The 25,714-nt window shown below is 41.8% G+C and overlaps 1 protein-coding gene across 4 annotated transcripts; it reads left to right on the forward strand.

The window, feature by feature from the left end:
- Window positions 1-1,141: 1,141 nt before the first annotated feature.
- LOC117429138 (perilipin-1-like) lies at window positions 1,142-25,714 on the forward strand. Of its 4 annotated transcripts, none has more exons than XM_058999132.1 (9): window positions 1,142-1,212; window positions 1,781-1,839; window positions 2,410-2,608; window positions 4,873-4,955; window positions 5,207-5,471; window positions 8,331-8,518; window positions 12,017-12,157; window positions 13,418-13,654; window positions 23,608-25,714. In XM_058999132.1, exons 2-9 carry the CDS (start codon window positions 1,795-1,797, stop codon window positions 24,025-24,027), a joined length of 1,578 nt encoding a protein of 525 aa, XP_058855115.1. In that variant the 5' UTR covers window positions 1,142-1,212; window positions 1,781-1,794; the 3' UTR covers window positions 24,028-25,714. The 4 variants fall into 4 exon arrangements, with proteins under 4 accessions (XP_058855115.1, XP_058855118.1, XP_058855117.1 ...); XM_058999135.1 differs by lacking the exon at window positions 23,608-25,714 and adding an exon at window positions 19,072-19,246; XM_058999133.1 differs by lacking the exon at window positions 1,142-1,212 and adding an exon at window positions 1,336-1,432.

The raw sequence follows: 25,714 nt of genomic DNA on the forward strand, positions 1-25,714 counted from the left end.
ATGCATTACAAGGTTTCAGAAAAGCCTGTAGTCTGTGGTGTATTAGAGCATGTTGAAGAGCGCAGAGTCCAACTTTGCTCATTGCATTTGAACTTCAGTTGAATTGGAATGAAAAGATGGAAATGTTGAAATGACATGTTTGTTGTAGATACGGAGCTTCGTTGTTTAGAGTTTGCTTCAGTCAGATCAGACACAGTGACCTCTGTGGCATTGTCCCTGTGTGACATATTTGAATCAAATTCAAGATTGCAGAGTTTTTATTGTAAGGATTGCACAAAACGTTACCTCGTACCCACATGATTCAGGGTTTGCTTGTGACACATTTAATAAGTTTACTGGAAGCAGACGGTCCTTAAAGGCACAGTGGCTAACCATGTAGCTAATGAAATCATTTCTCAGTTATGCACAAAATAATAAACAAATAGCAAACGTGCATTTTCATTTAACAAAAAGGGATAGCTTTCAATTTATGTTAATTTCAGTCAGTTTTGTACTTGCACCCTCTACCCTATTTCACCAGGAGAGTGGAATTCTCTCGACTCCTTCAAGTCCCTTTTTTTCTGTTTGATTAACTATTTGATTCCCTTACTGACTAACATGCTTTGACCCACAGGCTAAATGACCTAGGAAGTGCAAGTATAAAAGACTACCTGAAAGTAAGACATGCTGGTCCCGGCAGATATCATTTCTGAAATGAAAACCCATGCTTGCTGTAACATGTCCTTCCTTGAAAACTGCACAGGTGTGACCTGCTTAGCAGATGGAGCTGCATGGCAGATGGGGGGTTTTGGAATAATTTCATCAACACAAGTGGAGTGTTAATATTGATTGAGGTCACTGAAAATCCCTTTATATTATGAGAAACCTTACCCTTCCACAAGCTGTGACTTAATAAGTGTATAACTTCTCTGCACAGACGCATACAAACAATACCTGCAGCACCCCCTTCATACACCTGAGGTGAATTTCCTGTTTCCTTTACCTAAATATCGAAAAGAGTAATGGTGAGCTGAACTCAAACCCACTGCTGTAATGAACCTTTTAACATTGTTTTACAGTATAGCAGAGACTGCTGTGTACCAATCACTGCAGTGTGGGTGGGCCGGGGAGTGGCAGTACAGTATCTGTCTAGTTGCTGTGTGTCAGTCTCTGCTCCAAGGAGGGAATATCAGAACACAGCTGGAGAGCGTTGCAAGGGGCTGCTGTACTTGTGTAATTATTCACATTTTCCATACTTGTATTATTATTATTATTATTATTATTATTATTATTATTATTATTATTATTTCTTCTGTGATACATTGATTACAACAGAATTCCTATTGTCTGGAATCTGAATTGTGTAGCTGTGTAGTTTGAGACTTATTCTACAATGTTGTTGGGTTGAAATCTTTTGCAAGGACTGAATTAGAAGTTTCCTTGGTTACCAAAGGTAATTATACTTTGATGGTAACGATGCAGTGCGCCTGTCCATACTTTTCAATTTGGTACTGTTTTTTTTTCTTGAAATGATTACTTCTTTGGTAATGTTTTCCTGTAATATCTGTGTGGGGTGTGTGTGTGTGTTTTTTTTTTTCAGTCTGAACTGCATCGTTCTGTTTATGTATTCCGTGTTTTCCGATTGGGTTCAGTTTGCTTAGTACAGATCAGCAGGTAGTGATTTCTTCCTCCACTGCTACTGAAGAACAGCGTGAGACATGCTTCCACACTGCAGGAGCAAATCCTCTACTGAGTGACGCAAGGAAAACTGAACTGTCTCATCCGCTGTTTATTCTTTTAGATTAACGTGTCACCATGGCCACAGAGAGAACATCACCTGTCCAAAAGGATAACAGCCAGGTAAATATTATTATTATTATTATTATTATTATTATTATTATTATTATTATTATTATTATGTTTTCAGTTGTGACCAGCCATAAACAACATTGTTGTATGTAGAAGCAGTTGCTGTAAATACAGTCTTTTAAGTTGTTTCTTTTTAGTTAATCTCTTTGAAGATAGGATAGAGCACATCTTTGCATTGGTATGAACATATTGATTTAGATTATTACAATCCTCTGAAATGTACTTCAAATTATAAATTCTTATCAAACTCAAATCAACAAGACAACATTAAGGCGGATGTCTTCATTTGGCAAGTGCCTAGTACTTCCTTGATTGGCAGTTGAATTCCGAGCGGAAATGTTTCTCCACTTGGTTTAGGCAGTCAGGGATAAGCATGATTTGTTAGAGCCTGTGACAGCCCTGGCAGTCATGCTGGATTGCATGAGCCCCGTATCCGTGTGATCCCGGGATCACAGCTATAAAGAGAAGAGGCTGTGTAATGCAGGTGGGGTGTATAAAACCCCAGCTGTGGCTTCAACCCCCTTTGAGTTTCTTGTAAGTTTGTATTTGTGTCCTGTGAAGATGAATGTGTTCGGGAGGCTCTTTGAACTCCCAGTGGTGAGCTCCACATACAGCCTCATCCAGAAGACCTACTCGAGCACCAAGCAGACCCACCCCATCGTCTGCACCGTCTGTGAAGTGTACGAGAAGGGAGCCAAGACTGCCACCAGCCTCGCCGTGTGGAGCATGCAGCCCGCCCTCCACAGGCTGGAGCCTCAGAGTAAGTCCGGCGCAGCACTGTAGGTCAAGTTCAAAAGCCAGCGTTCACTTAGGTGTGTGTTAGTGTGTGTGTGTGTGTGTGTGTGTGTGTGTGTGTGTGTGTGTGCGTCCGTGCGTGTGTGTGTGTGTGCGTCCGTGCGTGTGTGTGTGTGTGTGTGTGTGTGTGTGTGTGTGTGTGTGTGTGGCTCACAGAGACATCTAACCCCACAGTTCTGAAAGCTTGAGCAGGCCATCATTCACAGAACACATGCCGTTGCTACAGAATAAAAGAGATAGACAATAAAGATCCCTGCATTTAACCCCCCCCCCCCCCATCCCCAGACATTGCTGGCAACTAATGTGACTTCTCCCTTAGGATCCTAGCTACAGTTTGTCAAGTTTAAAAAAACTAAATAAGAGAAAACTGCAGTTACACTATTTGTCCACCAGTGGCACTGTTTGCTCAGTTAAGATCCCATTAATAGAAGAAGGGTACATATTATAAAGTGGCAGAGTAAATGTAGAGTCAAACTGCATGTCACAGCTCAGCCTTTCTAATAGCCACACATAACCTGCAGCGAGAATCCACTGCTATTTCTAATAGCCACACATAACCTGGAGCGAGAACCCACTGCTATTGCTTCACCTGCCCTTTTGCCTACATCGGTTTATCAACTCTCTCTGTGATGTTGCACAATGAAGACACTTTTTTTTTTTTTTTTGCTTGTCTTGTTTCTGATTTGGCACGTTAATAAGCCATGTCTAGACATGGCAGCAGAGTTATACAGCAGTTGCCTGTGATTGAAACTTGGATTCACTTTCTGCAGATTTGAGTTCAAGGTTTGGAGTGTGCAGCTGGCAATCCTGGTCTGGGCAGAGCCATTGTGTAGCTCTCTGGGGAGGTTTCTTTAAGCGATTAACTGTAAACCTGTTGACATCAGAGAATAAAAGGAATTGGAATCTTTAATGTAACCGCTGTGCCAGGAATGTTTAACTCTCAGAAGGTCTCCTGTGAGAGTTAACTGAGCTTTCTGTCCTTTGCCTTTCCATTCACTAGCACTCACAGTTTAATACCAAAATACAATCTGCGTCTTTTAGCACAGGCATACAGTACCATACTGCACAGTGTAGGGCAGTGAGACATGATGTCTAGCGTGCTTCTGTACCATACATACAGGCATGGTACTCAGAGTGGTGATCACACTATACATACAGACATGGTATTCAGAGTGGTGATCACACTATACATACAGACATGGTACTCAGAGTGGTGATCACACTATACATACAGACATGGTACTCAGAGTGGTGATCACACTATACATACAGACATGGTACTCAGAGCGCCGACCTGTCCAGATGAGGAAAGTATTTCCCAATTCCTGGGCGATTGTACTGTGCCTTTCAACACAGGAATGTGGTATACAAGCTTTGAAGACCTGGCGTTTGATTAAAAACAGATATAAATCAATAGTCAAACTTCATTGATGTAAATGTCTCTCATATTCTCCTCTGGCAGCCAATTTATTTGTGATGTTTAAAAAAGAAAAAAAAAAAACAATCCCTGATTCTGAGGAATCCAAGCCAACTCATTTAGTTTTGGCATGGAATGTTGCTGACTGTTGGCAAAATCGGCAGAAATGATTGCCTGGCATTTCTTATTGACTCTGATGGAGAGACTTTGGCTTGCTGTCATGTGAAAGTAATCCGTTTACAAAAGATTGACCAGTTTGTTTTAGGTTCCTGTGGCGGTACTGTACGCAGTAGCTGGAAGATTTTGCACAGTAGGACCGTTGCATGACTCTGGTTAGGTCATTCTACCCTTGGGATTTTGCACAGTAGGACCGTTGCATGACTCTGGTTAGGTCATTCTACCCTTGGGATTTTGCACAGTAGGACCGTTGCATGACTCTGGTTAGGTAATTCTACCCTATTTGGTAACACTTTACATTAAGTGTTTCTAATTACTGTGTATTTACATAATAGTTACTTAGTAAATGCGTGTGTACTTACACAGAACTAAAATGTTATATTGCATAGTTACAATGTACTTAATGTGCAGATCTTTTTGCACGATACAACCCGAACCCGAACCCGAACCCTGTCCCTAGACCCAAATGCACGACGACCTCATATGAGAATGCAATTGTTTCCCCATGAAAATTAAATATATTTCTTATGTGTCTGAACCTACGGTACTTTTTTCCTGCTAGTTTCAATATGTCATCCATGAAAGAGTTGAAGTGTGTTTTCTCCAGCGTAACTGTGTTGCTCTTCTGTGTCCAGTCATAGCTGTCAATAGCCTTGCCTGTAAAGGACTGGATTGCTTGGAGGACAAGATCCCAGCACTGCAGTACCCTCCTGAGAAGGTAAGTGCTATACTGTAGTGTACACCACAGCTCCCCACCCAGAGCACAGTGAAGAGAAATCATCCAGAACTGCAACCACTCAATCAGGAACCTGCAGTGCTGCTAAAAGAAACCCATTGATAACATAATATAGATTATTCATTTCCACTGTGGACCACTTTCAAGTACTGTACTTTCATCTTTATAAAGGGGAGTTCATTAAACAGCTGCCTTGGTGCGGTTTGTGTTTGTGTTTTTTTTATTTCACGCAGCTTGCCTCGGGTATTGCAGAGGTGGTTACGAACACGGTTACAACGGCGAAGAATGGCATCACCAGCCCTATCGCCAGCACCTCCGACCGGGCGCTCCACCTGGCAGCGAGCGGCTATGAGCGGACAGCGAACATGGTGACGGGCACCATCGACTACATTCTCAACACCAGGCCGGCAAAGCTGGCCGCGGAGGGAATGGACTCGGCTCTAACCACCACCGAGAAGCTGGTCAACTACATCCTGCCGGAGTCACAGGAGGAACAAGGTAATGGGAAACAAAACCTGACAGCGTGCTGGTACTGCATGGAGTGTGGGAGCGAACACAAGGCTTCCTGTAACATGAAGTTAACCCTTTACTGCACATTGAGTGTAGGAGCGAACACAAGGCTTCCTGTAACATGAAGTTAACCCTTTACTGCACTGGGTATGTTCCCATACCTATTTAATGACTATGTTCTCAATGTCCAATATGTTGGACACTGGGCAGCAAAGTCCATTCACAACTCCTTCCACGCTTACAGTATGTGGATCAGACCTGTAATCAACAGAAATTCAGCAAGAACAGCAACAGCTACAAAATAAAGCGACTTTCTGTTCCTTTATTTTTCTTTTCGAAAGGCCGCGGTGAAACCACATTATGTGTTGGTTTTCTTCTGTTGTTGCATGCCAATAAATATATAAATCAAAGAGGTGCAGATGAGCTTGTTGCTATAGCAGTCAGGGCATCCAGTTTGAAAGCTGTGAGACCATGCCGAGGTATCTGCTGGGGCGAATCTGCTTAATATAAAGCACTTTCTGTGTCATAGGCTGTTGGTCGTGTTGTGTGCTCTGTGCCACAGCTCCACCAGCAGTAACGATTGTGTAAACGTTAACACAATCCTGCCCCCAGCTGGCTCCACTTTGTATTTGTGTTTTGTTTGGAGCCCTGACAATGATAAAGCTATTCACAGGCATTCAGATAATAGTGAAAGATGTCTGGTGTGACTTATGGGATCGCAGATAAGACAATCTAGCAACCAGTCATAATCTCCACAATCACATCAACAATAAAAGCCACAGCCAGCTTGTTTCTTTGGTTTTGTTGTAATATGGCATGTCAGCACTAGAGGGCAGTTTATCACTACACATGACAATGCATGAGAAAATATGCTTCCACTTCTTTGTTATATCCACTAGGTCGTTTAGTCTGAAATTGTGTGTTTTAAATCAAAAAGTCCATAAAGAAGCTGTGCATATGTTTTTAAAGCAGGCAAAAAACAAACAAACAGCAAAAACTGATATTTAACAGCTAACAGGGAAGGATTCATTCAATATCAGTCTTTGCATGTTACTTTAAAGGGGGGCTGTTTTTCAAAACTAATGTCATTCAGTGCATGAAACCCTTTGAAAAGTTATTTTTAAAGTCAAGCTTAACAATTAAGCTCTGGTTTATTGTCACTTTACATTTTGTTGTTGCATAATTAATTTCCACATTTCAAATTTTTACTCCAAGTTTTAAAAATCAAATTGTAAATGAGGTTTCTAAACTTGAAAACTTCAAAAGTTTAGACCAGAATTATGCGGTATACACAACCCTAAAAATAGAAACAAGCCTGCCATCTGTTCTGTCCCATGGCTGTGGAGACATAGAGGAGTGATACATGAAGTATAGATACATCCGTGATCTTCTAGTTCATATCTTACACAACATGTGCAATCCACCTGACTGGACACACAACCTTCAGTGCTGCTTAGAAACTGAGCTGATTGCGAAGACATAAACACACATGGGTACCTTTCGAATAAACATTCATTACATTGAGCAATTTAGCTCAGACATCTGGGAAGGGTTATGGAAAACAAACAAAATACCTTTTGAAATGACTTCATTTCAGTGAACAAACACAAACATATTTTGAAAGGTGAGAAGGGCTTTGCAACGATGCATCAATTCCTACCTGCTATTAAAACTTGACAAAGAACTGCAGCTTTAACATGCATATCATTTGAAAACAGCAGATTGCTTTCTGTTGAATGAAAAGCAAATGCATTCACAAAGCAATCTGGTTAGTCGTGACACCTTTATAAATGAACAGTGACTTGGAGTATCCGCTGGGAATAAACCAGACTTTCTTTTTACTAGTAGAGAGGTGCTGGTGCTCATAATCAGTTGGTTTGGAGCAGAGCTTTGAAATTGATTTCCTGCTTTCCTGAGTGTAGACCAGCCTCCTAGAGCTGCTCTTTGACCTCTCTAAGACTGCCAGGGCTGTACCCAAAGTCAACAGTGAGCTGAGCCACTGACATGCAAACAAGCAAGGCTTTGTGTACAACATGCCTGTGCGCTGGCACATGGGAAAGGGAAGGGACCCCTAATCGTTGCTTTGAAGAAAACATCAGCTCTCCCCATCGCTCCGCTGTAGAAGTGAACAGGAAATGAACTGCACCCTATTTGGAGCACGGTTCATTAGCGCCATTACTAAAGGTGGCATGTAAAGCTGGTGTTTTGCACAACAGCAAGTTAAATAAAGTAGAGGGCTGCTGCACTGAGAACATGATGTGCCATACGGATGAGCACATTATTAACAAGGAGAGCTTTTTCATTTAGGTATCGACCTGCCCAGCTGGATAGAATCTGCCCACATAAATAGACTAACCCTAACCTCAACCCTAACACGAACCCTAACACGAACCCCAGCCCCAAACCAAGTAATTAAGTAGAGCTTCTTCCTAGGACACTTCATCTCCTTCCTATATGTAATTAAATCCAGTGCACATGTTTCTGAAGCTGCAGCATGAGCATGGGGAACCTCGCAGGCTTGCAGTGTTGCAGTTTGCTGTGAATGCTGTGCAAGGCCTGGGATTGTTTACAGTACTACAGTAGTTTCTGTGGATGGATAGACATCCCTAACCAGCTCCTGCGTGTCACCTTTTGAAGAACGGAGCGGGTATGCAGTGCAGTCACAAAGAGGGGCCCTACTTTGTAGCCAGTAGCATCTTGCAAGTTATTCTGCAAAGCAATTGTGTGCTGTCCTCGACATAGCAAAGCAATCAAGGATAAAAATGGGATAGACGTGCTGTAAAAGGGTCCTGGAATGTCCCAGCCGACAGGAAACACTGGAAAACATTCTGTTTTTCTTTTACACAGCCACAGCATGCAAGAGCCAGGGGTTGGATGTCGCGAAGCCTGTCTCTAAGCCGAGCAGCTACAGGAGGTTGGGGACCCTGGCCAGCACCGTGTGCAGACGTGCCTATGCGCAGACTGCTAATAAACTGCACCAGACTAGGACGCAGGGACAGGAGCTGGTCATGTGGATACCCGGCGTATCCCCCTTGGTAGGTCGCACGAGATGCTGAGTAAAATACTGCTTATCTTATAGGGTGGGAACCACAAAAGCACAGACAAGTGCACCAATAACCCTGCTGAAAGAGTAAGAATACATTACAGGTGAAACGTAGTTTAGCTGCAGTTTAACCACATGCTGCTGTTTTTTCCTATCATTCCTCACCTGGTCGTAGACTGAATAAGCATCCGTGACTATGTTTAGTGTAGTGTACTGTAGCTTACAAACTACAGCAGTGTGTATCAAATGAAAACCAACACATACCACCAGTGTCTTGTGCCAGCTCCTGTTATTATCAGGGCAACAGTGTGAGTTCCTATCTGTGAAAGGCAGTTAGATGTGGCGCTTTTCTCCTTGAATCAGATAGTCTGAGCTTCTTTCATGTTTTTAATCATCTGTGATGTCAGATTAAAGTTGTCTTGTCCTCCGCGAGGGAATAAGAGAACCCGACACACCAGACTGGCTGTGGAGGAGAGATAAACACATTCGTGCCAGCCCTGGCATTGTGTCTCTGTCACCATAGTAATACAATCTACATCACGCGTTTGAGCAGAGACCCGTTGTTTACATTCTCAAGGCTCGTTCCTTTATGCTCTCCTGCCTGTCAGGATGCTTCATGAGCTACAGGGCAGCTGTACAGTGTATTGATTCCCGGCTGCTGCACTGACCTGGGATGTTAAGATGCACGCTTAGCTGTTAATTAAAGCAACGTGGAAGCAACTCTATAGCCGCCCCATACCAGCTGATGGTTTCCTGGCAGGCACTGGAGACAGAGATGGTGTGAATGGAAAAGCAGCACATGGAGAATAAAGGGAGCTATGTAGGAGAGAGTAATAGAAACCATACCGTAGAAGCATGCACACAGGTTGGTGAGTGGGTTGCGTCTGTATACCAGATAAGCACATGTGCTTGTGCACAAGGCTATTGGAAGAGGCAGAAGAAAAGGGAAAATCTGTCTTGTACTTCTGAACTCAGGCCTTAAATAGCACGCTGTTGTATCGTAATCCAAATGTCTAAACATTTTCACCACAGCTTGCATTCACAGTTTTGCAATGCCAAGTTTTACTGTCCTATAGACTACTGTGGTATATTTCATATGATACTTGTGAATAGGGCTTCTTGTTTGGAATGGAGTGGAGCACAGCTGAACCATAACTACAATAGGCTGTATTCAGTTCCATTTCTAGCGCCAAGAATTGGCTCAGTCCCTACAACAACAATATCGCTTATTATTAGACAAAAAGCAAGAACATTCATGTTGGTGACCCCATCCTCCCCCCTTGTAAGAAGAGAGGTCTCCCACATATTTATTTGACAGCATGTCCAGTACAGTGGATGGCATGAACACAGTGCTTCACATGATCAGTAGCTGAGGCAGGCAGCCGGAGGCCTCCACAGAGCAACCAGAGGAAACGGGGTGTGTGTTTAACCAGGCTGTGTATAAGTGTTGTACTGTTCTCCACACTGCCTGAACTGGCCATCTCTCAGCTCCCTGGATAGTCCTTTTCATTTTGTTTGGACTTGTGTCATGTACAGCTTTCCTAGGCTCTCTGATTGTGAATGGACGGCTCACACTAAACTTTGTGCTTCTGTTTTTAAAAAAATGGAATTACTGTACATAGAAAGCCTATGGTCAACATTGTGCACAATGGAGTGTTTATGGATCATGCTGATGTTATGCAGTACGGTATGTCCTTGGGAGCAGTGTGAGGCACAGCCATTGGAAATGAGTCCTTTCCTGTCTCTGTCTGTCGAACAGTCGGATGGCATCCTTGGTTGAACTAATGCAATTAGCTTAGGGCATGAGTGTCTCCAAAACACTGTCATGGGACAAGCTGTTAAAGACAAATGACTGAAATTAGGGGAGGGGGTTTGGTAGCTAATGGCATGGAAGTGCCTGCTGGTTGAGGATGTTGTGCTGACCTTCTCAGTGTATTTGTTCGGTTGCTTAGGGAATATGTAACAGGTCTAGGGCTGCTTTATCTCTTAACCAACACATCTTTGAAATTCAACAGCTGTCTACCCGCCAGATATATGCAATATGCAATTTGACAAGTGCAGGACCACTAAATAGAGAAGGTGTTATTGAATTTAGCACTTTTACTGAGATTCCAGGATTCCAGTTTTTTTTGTCTCAGATGAGGTGAATGATGGGGCAAGCCAGCAAGCTGTTATAGAGTCAGATCCCTGAAGGGCTGCATCCTAATGGTTATTTATACTGGTTATTATGGTGTCAATCAATCTGTGTAACAAACATTCAACTTCTGGGGAAACAGCACGTTGTTCCTCAAAGTAGCAATGTTCCTGCAACATGGCTTTTTTTTCAGTACTTTTTTCCTACAAAACCAGACAGAACTGTCAAACTCTTGAATACAATGGATTGCATACATTGGATGATGTAGGTGTTGAGAATAAACTGATATTCTACAGTGCAGTGTTTCATATTGCCTTCTGAATACACAAAGACATGCTGCATTTAAAGAGAGAGAGAGAGAGAGAGAGAGAGAGAGATATTTATGCTGACAAAGTGTAGTTATGCAGAGTAGTCCAGTTGAATTGACTGAGCTTGTACTAATTTAGGAATAGCATTCAGCTGCATACAATACCTCTATCTAAAACTAAAGACCTTGGCAAAAACAATACTCCAACTAACTTTCTAAAGTCCCTGACCCAAAGCTTACTGTAGAGATGCAGAAAAACACTTATCCACTTTGAGAAAAATATAGTGTAGCCTTTCATCGCAAGCTCAGTTGTATCCAAACTTCTGCTCACAAAGTTAATCAAGCCATTTTAAAATATTTAGTTAATCTGCTTTGCAAGAAAGACTATTTGTGCGTGGTGATTAGTCACTGCTTTTCTGTCACCGCCATGGCAAGAACACAATGGTCTTTGTTGAATGGTGGGAACTCAATACTGAAGGTCAGGTGTGAGTCCTTGAGATGAAAGGGCTTGACGTCAGTTGTCAAATGCGATCACTTGCGAGCAGTGATAGTGCTTTTGTGGTTAATGCATGAGAACCTGGCACTGGTGTCCCAGTTAGATGGCAGGTGATGTTGTACCCTGGCTCGTGGGGGCTGCGATTAATATTTATTTATGCATACAGTCTGGAAACAGAAACAAAGGGAGATTACAGTAAAAAGCACACAGCGTTTCTGGGCAACTTACCATGTACTAGGTGAGTGTTGACCGATCTCACTGAGTATAGAGGGCTTTCCATCTCTGGCAAGCAGAGCAGGGAGTCGTCTATTTGAAGCACCTGCTCAGGGGTCTTTGCTACCCGGTAGTTCATCATGTAGGGAAGGTAGGAGCCCAAGTCATAGGCAAGGTAATGCCCTCCAATTAGAGCCAGGGTTAGGGCTGGTCCACACACAGAGCCAGTTTTCAAATTCGTGTCGTGGGACCTGTAACGTAAAAATGTGTACATCTCACTGTGCAGTATGTGTTCTTTCTCTTACAAGAACTGATTTACAGTATCATTTGTTCTCTGCAGACTGGTTTAGCCCTGAAAAACCTGGAGGTGGCAGGCAGCATTCTGCAGAGTGCCCAGAGCTCGGTGTCGGGGTTGCTGTGGAGCTGGCAGGGAGGGCAGAGTACCAAGGACCAGAGGAAGAAAGAGGGAGAGCCGCTGGAGGTAAAGAATACAGGGGAGAGCTGGTGAATAGCGCTGCTCAAACAACACGCTTCCATCACAAATGCACAGAAAACGCTAGAATCAATATTATATCAGCAATGTTTTTTTGGGAGTAAATTCTCCAGAACGGTTCTGCAATATGGGTTGTATTCATCAGTGTTATTTTAGTGTATGTTTGCTTTTAGTATTGTACACTTTTGATTGTTCCGGAACCTCCATCATGGGTTATCCAGCACATCGTACTTGCAAAACTTCCCCCAGATTTCCCCCAAATGTGAAATAAAGATGGTCAGGAATGCAGGCACTGCGGTGTTGGAACGGGAAGGGTTAAGTATTGCGATGCCAGACTTGCAGTACAAGGTGATTTGAAGGGTGCCTAATGCGACCTCTTTATTTGCCTTTGTGTGGTATTCCAATAAAATGTAATCACTGCATTCTTAGAATTCAGTAGACATTCCTCCACAGCATAACAAGAACATGTAAATCACAAAAAGGTCAGTGGATTTACACAAAACAAAACAAAGTTTCTCATCCTTGTTAGAAGAAAGAAAGAAAGAAAGAAAGAAAGAAAGAAAGAAAGAAAGAAAGAAAGATATTTAGTAAAACCGGTCATTTAAAACGGATCATTTGAACATCCGATTGCACACGACATGATGATTTTAATCATCCGATTGCACACGACATGATGATTTTAATCATCCGATTGCAAACGACATGATGATTTTAATCATCTGATTGCACACGACATGATGATTTTAATCATCCGATTGCACACGACATGATGATTTTAATCATCCGGTTGCACACGACATGATGATTTTAATCATCCGATTGCACACGACATGATGATTTTAATCATCCGATTGCACACGACATGATGATTTTAATCATCCGATTGCACACGACATGATGATTTTAATCATCCGATTGCACACGACATGATGATTTTAATCATCCGATTGCACACGACATGATGATTTTAATCATCCGATTGCACACGACATGATGATTTTAATCATCCGGTTGCACACGACATGATGATTTTAATCATCCGATTGCACACGACATGATGATTTTAATCATCCGATTGCGCACGACATGATGATTTTAATCATCCGATTACACACGACATGATGATTTTAATCATCCGATTGCACACGACATGATGATTTTAATCATCCGGTTGCAAGTCCTTTATTTACACTTTTTTCTGATACCTGATTTTCAAATCGTTTAAATACATTCCAATCTATTTTTTAGAGCAGTGAAGCTCTAAGCGTGGTTACCAATCTAGGACAGCAGCTGCAGAGCGCCTCTGTGTCTGTGATCTCCAGCGTGGAAGGCATGCCCGCAGCATTATGGAAGATGGTGGGGGATCTGAGACAAATCACCCCCAGTCAGGCAGTCTCTCTGGTCAAGGACAGGGCGTCTTCACTGGGAGAAACCCTGAGCACACTCAGGGACCAGGTTGTGAAGAACTTGTCCTACTATATCCTAGTAAGTACCTTCACAATAATGTTTCACCTATTCACGGACATGCACTTTGTACTGTATTGTGCTTTTCTTAGCAATGTGTTGCCTGACATATCGTGCCGTGTTAGAGCATTTTGTCACTTTGTCAGATCTTATATGTACGTGAATCCAGGAACAGCTACACATAGTCCTACACTAATCTAAATCTCTTAAATCCAATTCATTTTACCCCAAACCTTAACCCTAGCCTTACAGTAATTATGGAATTGCAAAGTTGCAATTCAGTCCCCCCAGTGAGACAATTGAAATATTATTCTCATTACAACAGCTATGCTATTGAAAGTGCTCCCAGAGCATTTAGTGCTGGACGAATCAACATCCTGCACAATTAGGCTGGCTGGCCAGTTATAATAATAAAAAACAAAATAGTGTAACAGATTTCAGTGATATTTTGCCCTGAGCTTAAACCAGCATTACCTTGGACAATGTGTTTAACTGAGAAGTCCTGATTGCATCATGATCTTTTATGGGAGTGAGAAACAGTAGAGTTCATTTAGCTCAGGAACATTTTAAATTAATCTTTTCTTAACAAAACTTCAACCCTCCTTTTATAGCCAAAGAGTACAGGCTTCCAGGCTTTTCAGTCACATGCATTATATTAAAAAAAATGAATGACACAGGCTATAATATGGGGCCAGTAATACTTGGCATGTCCCTGTCATTTCCTGTTAGACACTAAAACTGTAAAATACATGACATTTGTGTGTGTGTGTGTTATTCCAATGCAGCAAACGCTGCCTGATCTCATCTAGGCACCTCTATGGTCTCAGACCATTGATGACCTAAATGAGTGATTTTCTAGGAGCCCAGGGGAATGAAGGCTAATGAGCCGTTACCTTGTCCAAGCGCTGATAAATAGAACACTTCACAGTGAACATAGAAAACACACATTGCACCCAAGTGCTGTTCACTCTCTATTACGGTGATAACATGTCTCTCTATGTAATTTATACACAAAACAAAAAACATGTATTAACATGGCGTTCTTTAATGAAAACGTTATGAACGGCCTGAGAAAAATATCAAAATACACACTTTCAATTCCTTTTTGTGTCTTACACTGTATGCCATATCGTCGAGTACAGTAGTTTCCACTTTTACAAAGACAAATGCAAACCTAGCTTTTAAATACTGTAATTTTTCATTCATTTTTATGGTATTTTGGTGATTCTCCTCATCAATTAATGCCCTATATGAAGTCCAGACTAATCATGTCAATATGTAGATGTGCTTCAGTTTGTAAATAACTCAAGAATCATTATTTAGTGTTTTAGAAAGATTTTGAAGACTACTATACTGCTTTTAAGCACTCACAATATAGATTGTGAGCAATGGAACACTCAATATAGATTGTAAGCAACAGAACACTCAATATAGATTTGTAAGCAAAGGAACACTCAATATAGATTTGTAAGCAAAGGAACACTCAATATAGATTGTAAGCAACGGAACACTCAATATAGATTGTAAGCAACGGAACACTCAATATAGATTGTAAGCAACGGAACACTCAATATAGATTGTAAGCAACAGAACACTCAATATAGATTTGTAAGCAAAGGAACACTCAATATAGATTGTAAGCAACGGAACACTCAATATAGATTGTAAGCAACGGAACACTCAATATAGATTGTAAGCAACGGAACACTCAATATAGATTGTAAGCAACAGAACACTCAATATAGATTTGTAAGCAAAGGAACACTCAATATAGATTGTAAGCAACAGAACACTCAATATAGTTTTGTAAGCAAAGGAACACTCAATATAGATTTGTAAGCAAAGGAACACTCACAATATAGATTTGAAGTCCCTGACATATCACGTATGTCTGCAGACAGAATATTTTTCTCCCATTTCACCCCGAATCCCTGTTCTACCTTGTAGAATCCCATCTCTACCTTGCCTGGTCACTCATGAAATGACCCTGCGCTCTTCTGTCCAGTTAGCGGTGTGCTACCAGACTGGCCTGTGCTGCGTGTAGATTCAGCTCAGGGACTAATAGATCAATATTTCAATCGATCTTTATTTTATATAGCGCCTTTCATAGTGGACCACCATCACAAAATACTTTACAAGATAGTGAGGAACAATGCATAATACATTAAATACAGTGAGATACAGGGCATAGTACTTTAAATACAAACAGTAAAAACAATGCAAACACATTAAATACAGGCATAATACATTAAACACAAGGCTAGGATGTGATACATGAAGACTAAGCAGGGCCTAACGGTTCTCTTTGATTTTCAAGAACTGATTCCGTATGAATCCCTTTGAGTTTCTGACAAGTCAGCCAAGCAAAAGGCTGACCTCGCAGTGCTAACCATTGCCTGCATAATAATATCCCTCATAACAACACTGTCCTCATGAGAAAGCATGTGGACTTGTCATAACAAAGTGTGCACTCTGAACACAGGAAGCATGTGGACTTGTCATAACAAACTGTGCACTCTGAACACAGGGAATGGAATAGAATCTGAAGGGCACTGTTGAAGAGATCCTGTGTACATTCAGAGGAAAGGCTTGCAGTCCTTGTGTTTAGGGTTAGGGTTATATATGTATAGTATATACAGAGGAAAGGCTTGCACTCCTTGTGTTAAGGAAAGGGATCCTAAATAATAACTAAACTTAAAACAACAAAACGAAAATAGTCTATTTCATATGTATTATAGGCAGGTTCTCTATTTACCTCAAATCATCATTTCTACTAAATAAATAAGAAAACAACTCAACAATACTTTCAAGCCTAAATATGCTTTGTTTCCTTTCTGAAAAAAAATATTATTAGTTTATTTAGCAGACGCCTTTATCCAAGGTGACTTACAGAGACTAGGGTGTGTGAACTATGCATCAGCTGCAGAGTCACTTACAGCAACGTCTCACCTGAAAGACGGAGCACAAGGAGGTTAAGTGACTTGCTCAGGGTCACACAATGAGTCAGTGAGTGAGCCTGGATTTGAACCGGGGACCTCCTGGTTACAGGCCCTTTTCTTTAACCACTGGACCACACAGCCTCCTAATTGCTTGTGCTAATAACAATCTGGAGCCTTAAATCTTTACAAGTTCCTTGTTAACGGGGGGGGGGGGGGGGGGGGGAACAACAAGTGAGACTCTTGTAAATAATAATTATATGCAATAGTTAATTCCATGGTGTGCTCGTTACACATGGGCTGATGTTCACCATTAGCCAAGAAAACCAAGCAGAACCCTGCTGCTATTAATTGAAAGCGCTAGCTCCTCACTGCAGCTGCACTAAAGGGAGTGGGAGGGCAGTGAAATACACATGCTATCCAAAGCAAACCGTTAGAGTCGGATCAGCACACAGACAGTGGGGTCAATGTTGTGGGTCATCCTTTGATCTAGAAATGAGGTGAACCTAAAACCAAAATGAACTGACATAGTAGAGATGTATGTCAGCTAGTATTTTAGTGAACGCAAGCTGCTTTAAAGGCTGCTTGTCTGTACTGAAAATCTGTGTGAACGATTATTAAGCTATGTTTAGGAGATTACTGGTTAATCAATAATAGTTTGACATGTTCATTTGAAATGGATTTGTATGTCTCAGCCAGGTATGAGCATGTTTTGGGGTGTAGTTAAATAACTGAGCACCACAATGCAGTGAACACTTCAGTTCCTTCAGCACATCGTTTGGCATAAGAACTTGTAATGAGATTTGGCACGAGGCAGTGAGCGTGCATAGAGCTGTTAGTGGGTGTTGCCTAAAGAAAGTATAAGTGTGTCTGTGTTTTTATGTTATAAATATAGGGGGTGTCTGGTAAAACAGTGTGTGTAATTGGAAATGATATATACTTATTGCACATTTGTTTTTGGATGGATGTTGACCGGATTAGTAAAAAAAAACATGTGCGTTGGGTTTGAGTTTGTACTTTCCTTTGGTTTTAGTTTGTAAAGCCTGTTCTTGAATCAGAACCACAAATGTAAGCCTTGCCAACTGCAGTCCTTTATAGTGATTGCTGAGAGTAATTTAAAAAAAGCAATTCTGAAACATTCCTTTTAAAGAGGTTTCAGGCAAGAGTAGATTTTTTCATCAGAATTATATCCTTTTGCAGACAACATTACTGTAGTAAAGATGTAAAGGGCCACATTTAATTTGTACTGATCAGTGCATTGCAATCCTAGACATGCTAACGATCTATAAATGATGTCCTGATGTCTAGCCCTAGGATTTTAATTATGGTGCTGCTATCCTTATAGTGTAACAAAAACAACAGCATAAGCAACAGCTGTGATGAAGATGCAGTTCCTCTTATAGGGGAGCTGCTGGTACCCCAGCACTGTCAGTCTCTCTCACTTACAATACTGGTACCTCGTCAAAGTCATGTATTGACTATTCAAGAGATAGGAGCCCAAGACGGAAAGACAGCCGTGCCACAGCCCCAGGGAAAGCACTGCCCTGGAGGTTAATTAGGCTTGTATATGCATTATAACAGCTGATTAGTCTAATTGATTCATTGATTAGGACTGAGGGTCATTGTCCCGACTCACACACAGCTTCATCTTTATTTATTCCAAAATAATATTTTACACTCCTTGTTATTTTATGCATGACCTTTGCCTTATCAGTCAGTTCTGATTTGCAAAAACAACTACAGCTGCCTAGTTTGTTAATTAGTTATCCCGAGAGGCAGCTGACCTCTTGCGAATGCTGTTTCAGCAAAAGATTTGTAAAGAACTATCCACAGACCAGCAGGATGATAATAGCATTCCTTGTACAACGAGGCACCCCCAGGGCAGGGTTTCAGTCCAGATAAAGGGAGGGGAGGTGGACAGGGGGCATTGGAAAATGTCCAAACAGATTCCATCACGGTTCGAGAGCAGAGGGAGGGGACGGACAGGCATGTAGACCGCTCTCCTCCCTGGCGCTCTCAATGCCAGGCGTGAGAATGGCTCTGCAGGGGGCCACAGATTGGGCTTTTTATTAAAAGGCTGGAATTCCACCCTCTGCTAGTTTGTGGGTCATTTGACTGAAGGAAAGGAAAAGCCCTTTAGACTTGTGGTTTTACAGTTTAGGCATTCCAGACCCCCGCTGGCTATGGCTAATGCTTTATGTCCTTACAGAAGGTGAAAGTTCAATTCTATTTCTTTTTCATTTTCTCGGGGGGGGGGGGGGGGGGCTATAATTGTTTTAAAAGTGGACATCCAGTAGTGTTGTCAGTACAGAATAAAGATGTATTTTACATGATCTAAATAGTAGTATAGAAATGGCTTGATTTTATTTGTATTGTTGCTTACTTGCCGTTTTTAAAGTCACCTGGAATAACATTGAGTCTTATGTTTTTAGTGTGTTTGCTAGCAGACGTGTAATCAGGCTTCACTCGCTGACACTGCCTCTCTGCTGTATTTCTTTTAAGGTCAAGGCTGAAGGAGTCTAGTCATCCACCCACACAACACCAGAGAGAAGATCATGTGATAGTTAACATAATGTAATGTCTTTGTTTATTCAGAATTAATGGATACCGTTACCCATAATAATAATAAAAAAAAACATTTCTGAATATCTCTCTGAGTATTTTTTTTTTCTCATTCACTTCACAAGCAACTGGCTCACAAAACGGTTTTAATGACCCACGATTCAAACAGCTGACGGATTTCTCTGGCCGTACGGAAGTTGTATAACCTTGCTCTTGACTCAGCCTGTTGACTGGTGAGAATATTCTATTACGGTCTCCATGGCAACCCTGAGAGCATTTCAGTATGAGGTATCGTGGCACTAGAATGAACCCAGGCCATGTTATGTAAGAAAAAACAAATTCTGCAATAATAAACAGGAATAGAATTGGGGAAAAAAAGGCTTTCCTCCTAATGTCCTCCTGTTTTTTAATTAAAATCAGACTCCAATTTAAAGTAGGTTTTATAAGAGAGCTGTGGAAAAGTTTAGGCACTCATTGTCCTTTCATTCATTATAAAGTTAATCTGGTTCCCTGTGGTAGGCGTTGCAAAGTCAGGACATTACGTTACATTTACTTGGTGAATGAGGTGCAAGAACACCTTTTAAACGTGATTATATATTTACCAGAAACTATAAAAACATCGCCCTAGGCAGCACCGCACCCATGAGTGAGGCACACCTAGATACATGTTATTACCTGCCAGCGTTTCGATACAGGCTACTTCACAATGTGCAACGAGTTCATGGAGCACAATACTGCTTTTATATAGCGTAATGATGCATTTTTAAGGTCAGTGACTAAATCTTCTGTTTAGCTTGTAACTGAAAAACAAAAAAGAAAACACTAATTGCAATTTTAAAAAAGAGGGTTGTGACTGTGGTTGTGATTTACCTCGCTTTAAATTCCCCGGGATCCGCGAGGAATTATTTCATTTTATCAGACTGTTCCAGAATTGTTGTCTTTAAATGTGGAGGTCGGGTTAGTAGTACAGTTTTTGATATTTCAGAGATGTCCCTGAGTTCTGAACGTGCATCACAGTCAGAGAGACACATGCATTTAATGGTCTTTTTAAAATGAGTCAGACTCTACTTACTGGGGCCATATTACAGGATTAAGCTCCAGCTGTTTTAATGGCCCCTTAATGAGACTAATGAAACAGTAAAAGCCTCATCAGACATCTACTGAAGCTTGTTTTCCTTAATTGAACCTCAGGCAGACAGTTGTTAAGCTGAAAGCCGCGTGCTGTATCAAGGCCAAGAGCTGGCAGTGTTTTTCCAATTCCATGATAAATGGATGGTCGGATCAAGGACACACCCAAATCCAGCTGCCTTTCGCCTTCTAAAATGAAGAGAAAACAGCCGGTCTGGTGACTGTACCTGATACACACACTGGCCACAATTGAATAAAACAGCAGAGATGTTGTCACAAGCTGAAAATATGCAGAGGGTATCTTAATTGTGATCAAAGGCTTTGCAAATGTAATAATCCATAGACATGATTACGAATAATGCTGCACTATCACAGAGTAACAGCATTATATCCGCTCAGGCTTCCTAGTGCTGATAACCTGATGAAGTCGTGCAGCGTACATTATTTCTTCTCTGTATCTGTTGGTAATAATACTCTGGTACTGCAGTGAATTTGTTTGCTTCTGTTATTTATTCATTTAAAGTCAGCAGTGAGATTCTGGGCTGTTTTTGTCAGTGGACGAGACCACGTTGCTTCTGTTCTTAAGGAGACGTATTATTTGAGATGTGTGACACACCGTCAGCCCTGGGTGAATGTGGATTGCTATTCCACATCGACTGGCATTTATGGCTTTCATGCCCTAACGTTTAAAGAGCATGAAGGTTAAAGCCTTAAAAAAAAAAAAAAATAGCGATTGTTTCTTCTGTGCAGACCACAGAAGAGAGCAGCCAGCATCGTCTATGCAAGTACACAAGTATGTTTCACTTTGCAGGAATTAGTTCACCTTACCCGGATTTCATAGGTTAACTCCTCCTTCTAAATTGTTTTAACCCTAATGTGTGTGCATGTTGTTTAAGGGAATACTATGGACAGTATTTCAGTCAAACCCTGAAGCACTGAACTGCTCTATTTTCCATTCAGACGTGCTGATTCGGTATGATATGAATTTGAATAAAGTTAACAGTTTACAAGATTGTACCCAAACTCAGTCTAAAAGGGGAATAGGAGCCGGCCATAGGTTAAGATTTGTGAAAATGTATAATGGTCTTGAAAATCAAATTCAGCCCCCTCTGAAGCCCTGTGAATTTCCAATTTAGAAACAGAATGCAGGACTTTTGGGCCTGGTGGCATGAACCTGTGCTTTTAGTCTGAGCCTGTTCTTGTCTCTCAGTTCCAAAGAATGATAGTGTATCTTTAAAACTGCAAGGGGAGATGCAGCAGCCAGTGCCTGGGGGAGCATGTAAAAGCCTGCATGTGTTTAAACAAAGGACTCCAGAGAGGCAGCGATGCAGGACGGCAGATCAGGACAATCTTTTTGTTTACCTCAAGCTCCAGGTGTAAACTCAGGGAAAGAACCATCTGTCTTCCTTTAAACATAATCGAGCTCTCTCGAGACAAGGGGAGCAGGACAACATTATCAGCTTATCTAGCTGTAGTTAAGGGTTTTGATGAAAGTGGTGATTAAAACTCTCACCTTAAAAAAAAAAAAAAAAAAAAAAAAAAAAACTCGCCTTGAACAGTTCCACAGGGAGCTAATTCATTCTCACATGCATGTGTTGTAACGAGTTGAATACATGAATTGTGTTCGCTGGACATGTCAGATTTCTTCAAGATGTCCTACTTTTCATTAACACTGGAAATGCTGCTGCTGCTCACTCCCACTCTTTTACTGCACATTATGTTCACCACAGTTTACATTGTCACAAGTTGCTTTGCTAAGTTTACCATGGAGCAGTTTACTGCAGTGCTTTTACAATGGAGCACTTTACTGCAGTACACTTCTATAAGGATAAACACCCATTAAATCCTTCAGTGAGTGAGCTCCACCTTTTAATGATTGTGTGGTGGGATCTAACATGGATACAAGTGACAGGAAAGGAAAGGAACATCATAGACATGCCCACGGATCCAGTTAATACTGCAGACTCCTTAGGGTGAGAGTGAAGGAGTCCGCGGTTAATATTACAGCGTGGTATTAAATATTACCATATGAGATATCATTCCAAGCTGCAGCCTGTGCTACCATCCAGCTCCATTTTAATCACATGCCTGCTCGCTGTTTAGCAGGAGGAAAGATGCGGTCCCTGTATGTTCAGAAAGCGTGGAGGTGTTTGACAGTGGATGTACACAGCACCACTGGAATCGTTTATAACAGAGAGGACCCCCACTGTGGAATGGCCGCAGACTGATCCATTAGCCTGGCAGGGGTCAAGGGAATCGGACAAAGCTGCTTTGGGGCTCATACCAAGCCTGGGGTTATTTAATAGAAACCCCCACCCCCCCCTCCAGCCTCTACCCCTGCCATGCTCCTGCTAGGATCCACAGAAATATCCAGACAGATAGAGAGACTCCAAGTGGTCTGGCACCAGGCTACCTGTAAAACATGCAGCCTGATGTCAGATAGTCTGTGCCTGGGGCCTTGGTTGTGACAGGGAGCAGCAGGAAGGATTTGTGAGGTCGAGAGTTAGAGAAGAAAATGTTAGAAACGGATCGTTCTGGGGTTTCTACCAAGGTCAGCTCAAGTTCATTGGTATGCGTGTCTTGTGCAGATTGCTGAGGTTTTTGGGCCCCTGGCTGTCTCCTAGTTGTTTGCTGGAATCCCAACTCTTTCTAGGAAAATTCAATTTTCATTCTTTAAAAAACAGACTCCCCTTTAGAGAAAATAACAGTGGAGATTTACTACATTCAGAAGCTGCCTATCAGGCCCCCCCCGGGTGATGCATCAGGCTTGATTAGCAGCTTGTCAGCACAGTGGAGGCATGGGACGCCAGGAGTATCCAGGGGAAGTTAAATATAGATACAGTGCTGGAACGTTTTTGTTTTATTACACCACAATTAACATTGTGCTCACAATAATACATAACAGTTGCTGGCTACATAAACTGAGAGTCTTTAAATCCATGAAGTGTGATGTCTTTTAAACAAGATACTGTATTAAACTGAGGTCCTCGATATTCTCTGGACCTAATTGCAAAGGTAGAATACTGCATACATGAGACGATCAGGTACATGTAATTCTACTTTTATTCACAATCTCATCTCAGTAACTTTTGATTGTCCTTTCGCTATAACAAACCCCTTGATATGATGAACAAAACGCTTGGACCTCAACAGCTTTGTTACAGCGAGGGTGTACTGTAATACACCATCTTCCATGACAGCTCTTCTGAAGCTATAGTGTAGCGTAACATAGGGGCAGTAGTAAAGGTTAGACACCAAGTCCTTGTGCTGGCAGTCAGTACAAGTCAACCTGCCAACTGTCTAGGCTGCATTTTAAAAACCGGACATGTTTCCATATTTAACCTACAGCTGCCTGGATTGTCCATCAAGGAGAAAGAAGACGACGAGTGTCAAAACCAAGACAATGACAAGGAAAGCCCCTCCGCCAGCACAGCAGCCAGGAGGGAAGAGACTGGAGGAGAGCAGGGGAACAACTTGGCTCCAGGCAGGCAGTCCCAGGCCGGGCGAGAGGACAGCGCACCGCCCAGCATCTCAGACACCTCAAAGCTGCTGCAGCAGAAGGTCCTGGAACAGATCCCAGTCCAGCAGAGGATCCTACTGGGGGGCTCAAGGGCTGATTCCGACTCCCGCAGCCCCCGGGGGTCAGGTTCCTACAGGGAGACCAGCAGCAGCAGCAGGAAGGGAGAGAAGCCCCAATCGGAAGTGAAGACCTCCACCTACACCCGATCTGTCCACAGCAGTGCCTATTCCACTGTTAAAAAGGACTGACTATCTTCACAAGGGGGTTTGGTTTCCGTGCTGGCTGGGGGTGTGAGGGCGGGGAAGGGGTACATTGAAAAAGCCAGCCCCATATCTAACCTCCGGGTGAAAACACCCACGTATATGTATAATCTTTCCATGTCAAGTTTTTTTTATTTTCAACTGCACGTTTTCAGCCATGTTCTAAACACCAGATGGTCATGTGACATTTCTTACAATATATAACAAGGGCGAAAAGTAGCGCCATTGCGTTCGCTTAGGCAAAAACACTGTCTCTGTACTAGTTTGTGTTTGCGGGGCAGTGTCTGTAGGTTTTTGTTCTGTAGATGCAGTGTAGTAAAAGAGCCACTCTCTTCTTCCAGACACTGGACTGGTGTGCAGTGTTTGAAGGGCGTGGGAGGATTACTGTAACCTTTTAACAGAGGACAGCCGGAGCCATACCAAGAGGGAGTTAGTTTACGAGTGACATGAGAGCAGAGGTCAGAATATTCAGAAGTTTTTAGAAATAGCTGTTCATACAAACATTGAGCAGCGACATGGGGAAAACAGAACTGGTATGTTAACACTGTGTCACATGGCTTGAATCTAAAAGTGGCTCAAAAGAAATAATTCAAACCGGAATCATTTAGAGGTCAATTTTACTTTATATACCTTTTCTAGTGAAAACTGGGCTTTCGTGCGCTTGACGCAATGCAGCAGCAGGTTTAAATGAGATGATGGGGTGTGAGGCTGTGGGAGACTGAATTGGGTGCAGAAAGATGCACCATGGGGTAAAGAAATTAAATGAATACAGGGAGTAAGACTTGGAAGGCTTTGAACGTTTTGTGCAGGATAGTGGGAAGCTGAAGATATGCTAAAGACAGAGGTGCAAACCCTATCTGTCTGTCTGCCAGGAGCATGTATTTCTGTAAAGAGTTCATAGACAGGTGTGGAGTCATGTGTACTTCTAGAATGTCTGCTGTGTCTTTCCATGAGACAGCTGAGCGTTGAGCAAGTTAAACGAACACTCTCATTCGCTAGCACAGTGCACACAGACAGCATAGAATCATTTAGGAAGCAAAGTCTGCAGTTTACATAGCAAACTATTTACAAGCTTTGTTCTGTTTTATACATGAATTTCTGTTGAGAGTATGCAGATCAAAACTAGAGCATGAGGTGCCATTCATGTTGTGATAGACACAGTATACAGTATATATTGTTTTGCATTTTTATACCATCGTGTGAACAGCTGCAATATGTTCCTGTGATTTTATTTCATGCTTTGGAAAGACCATGTTAATGAAACCCGCTCAAAGACAGCAAAGATTGTAAACAAATACAGCACAAACTATAAGGATTTATAAGGACTTATAAGGATTTATACCGCAACCGAGATTTAAAAACCAAAGAGAACTGCTTTTACTATAATTAGCTTGGAAATGAGTTGGACAGTTTTCCTGTCAGGGGATTCATTTAGGTCTTTTTTCACTTTAATTACCAGCTTTTTTCGAGTGCACTTATAATTATGTCTGCATTGGGTTGTAAGTCACAATCAGATATTTTAACAAATATATGAACTGGTTTTCTCATTCACAGTTATTAATCCTGCAATGAGGCATAAACATGTCTGTATTTTTGCAGTTTCTTTCAAAGGCATTGCATTGTTCTGTTTCTTTCACAATTTGCTTACACGATATTTTACTCAATAAAACAATAA

Source organism: Acipenser ruthenus, chromosome 24 (genome assembly GCF_902713425.1).
Source record: "Acipenser ruthenus chromosome 24, fAciRut3.2 maternal haplotype, whole genome shotgun sequence".
Lineage (NCBI taxonomy): Eukaryota > Metazoa > Chordata > Actinopteri > Acipenseriformes > Acipenseridae > Acipenser > Acipenser ruthenus.

Bases quoted from the DNA above. Each gene is read 5' to 3' on its own strand.
- LOC117429138 (XM_058999132.1), top strand. From the start codon at position 1,795: ATGGCCACAGAGAGAACATCACCTGTCCAAAAGGATAACAGCCAG. The intron at 1,840-2,409 runs GTAAATATTATT...TGTCCTGTGAAG, and splicing joins TCCAAAAGGATAACAGCCAG to ATGAATGTGTTCGGGAGGCT. The intron at 2,609-4,872 runs GTAAGTCCGGCG...TTCTGTGTCCAG, and splicing joins CCACAGGCTGGAGCCTCAGA to TCATAGCTGTCAATAGCCTT.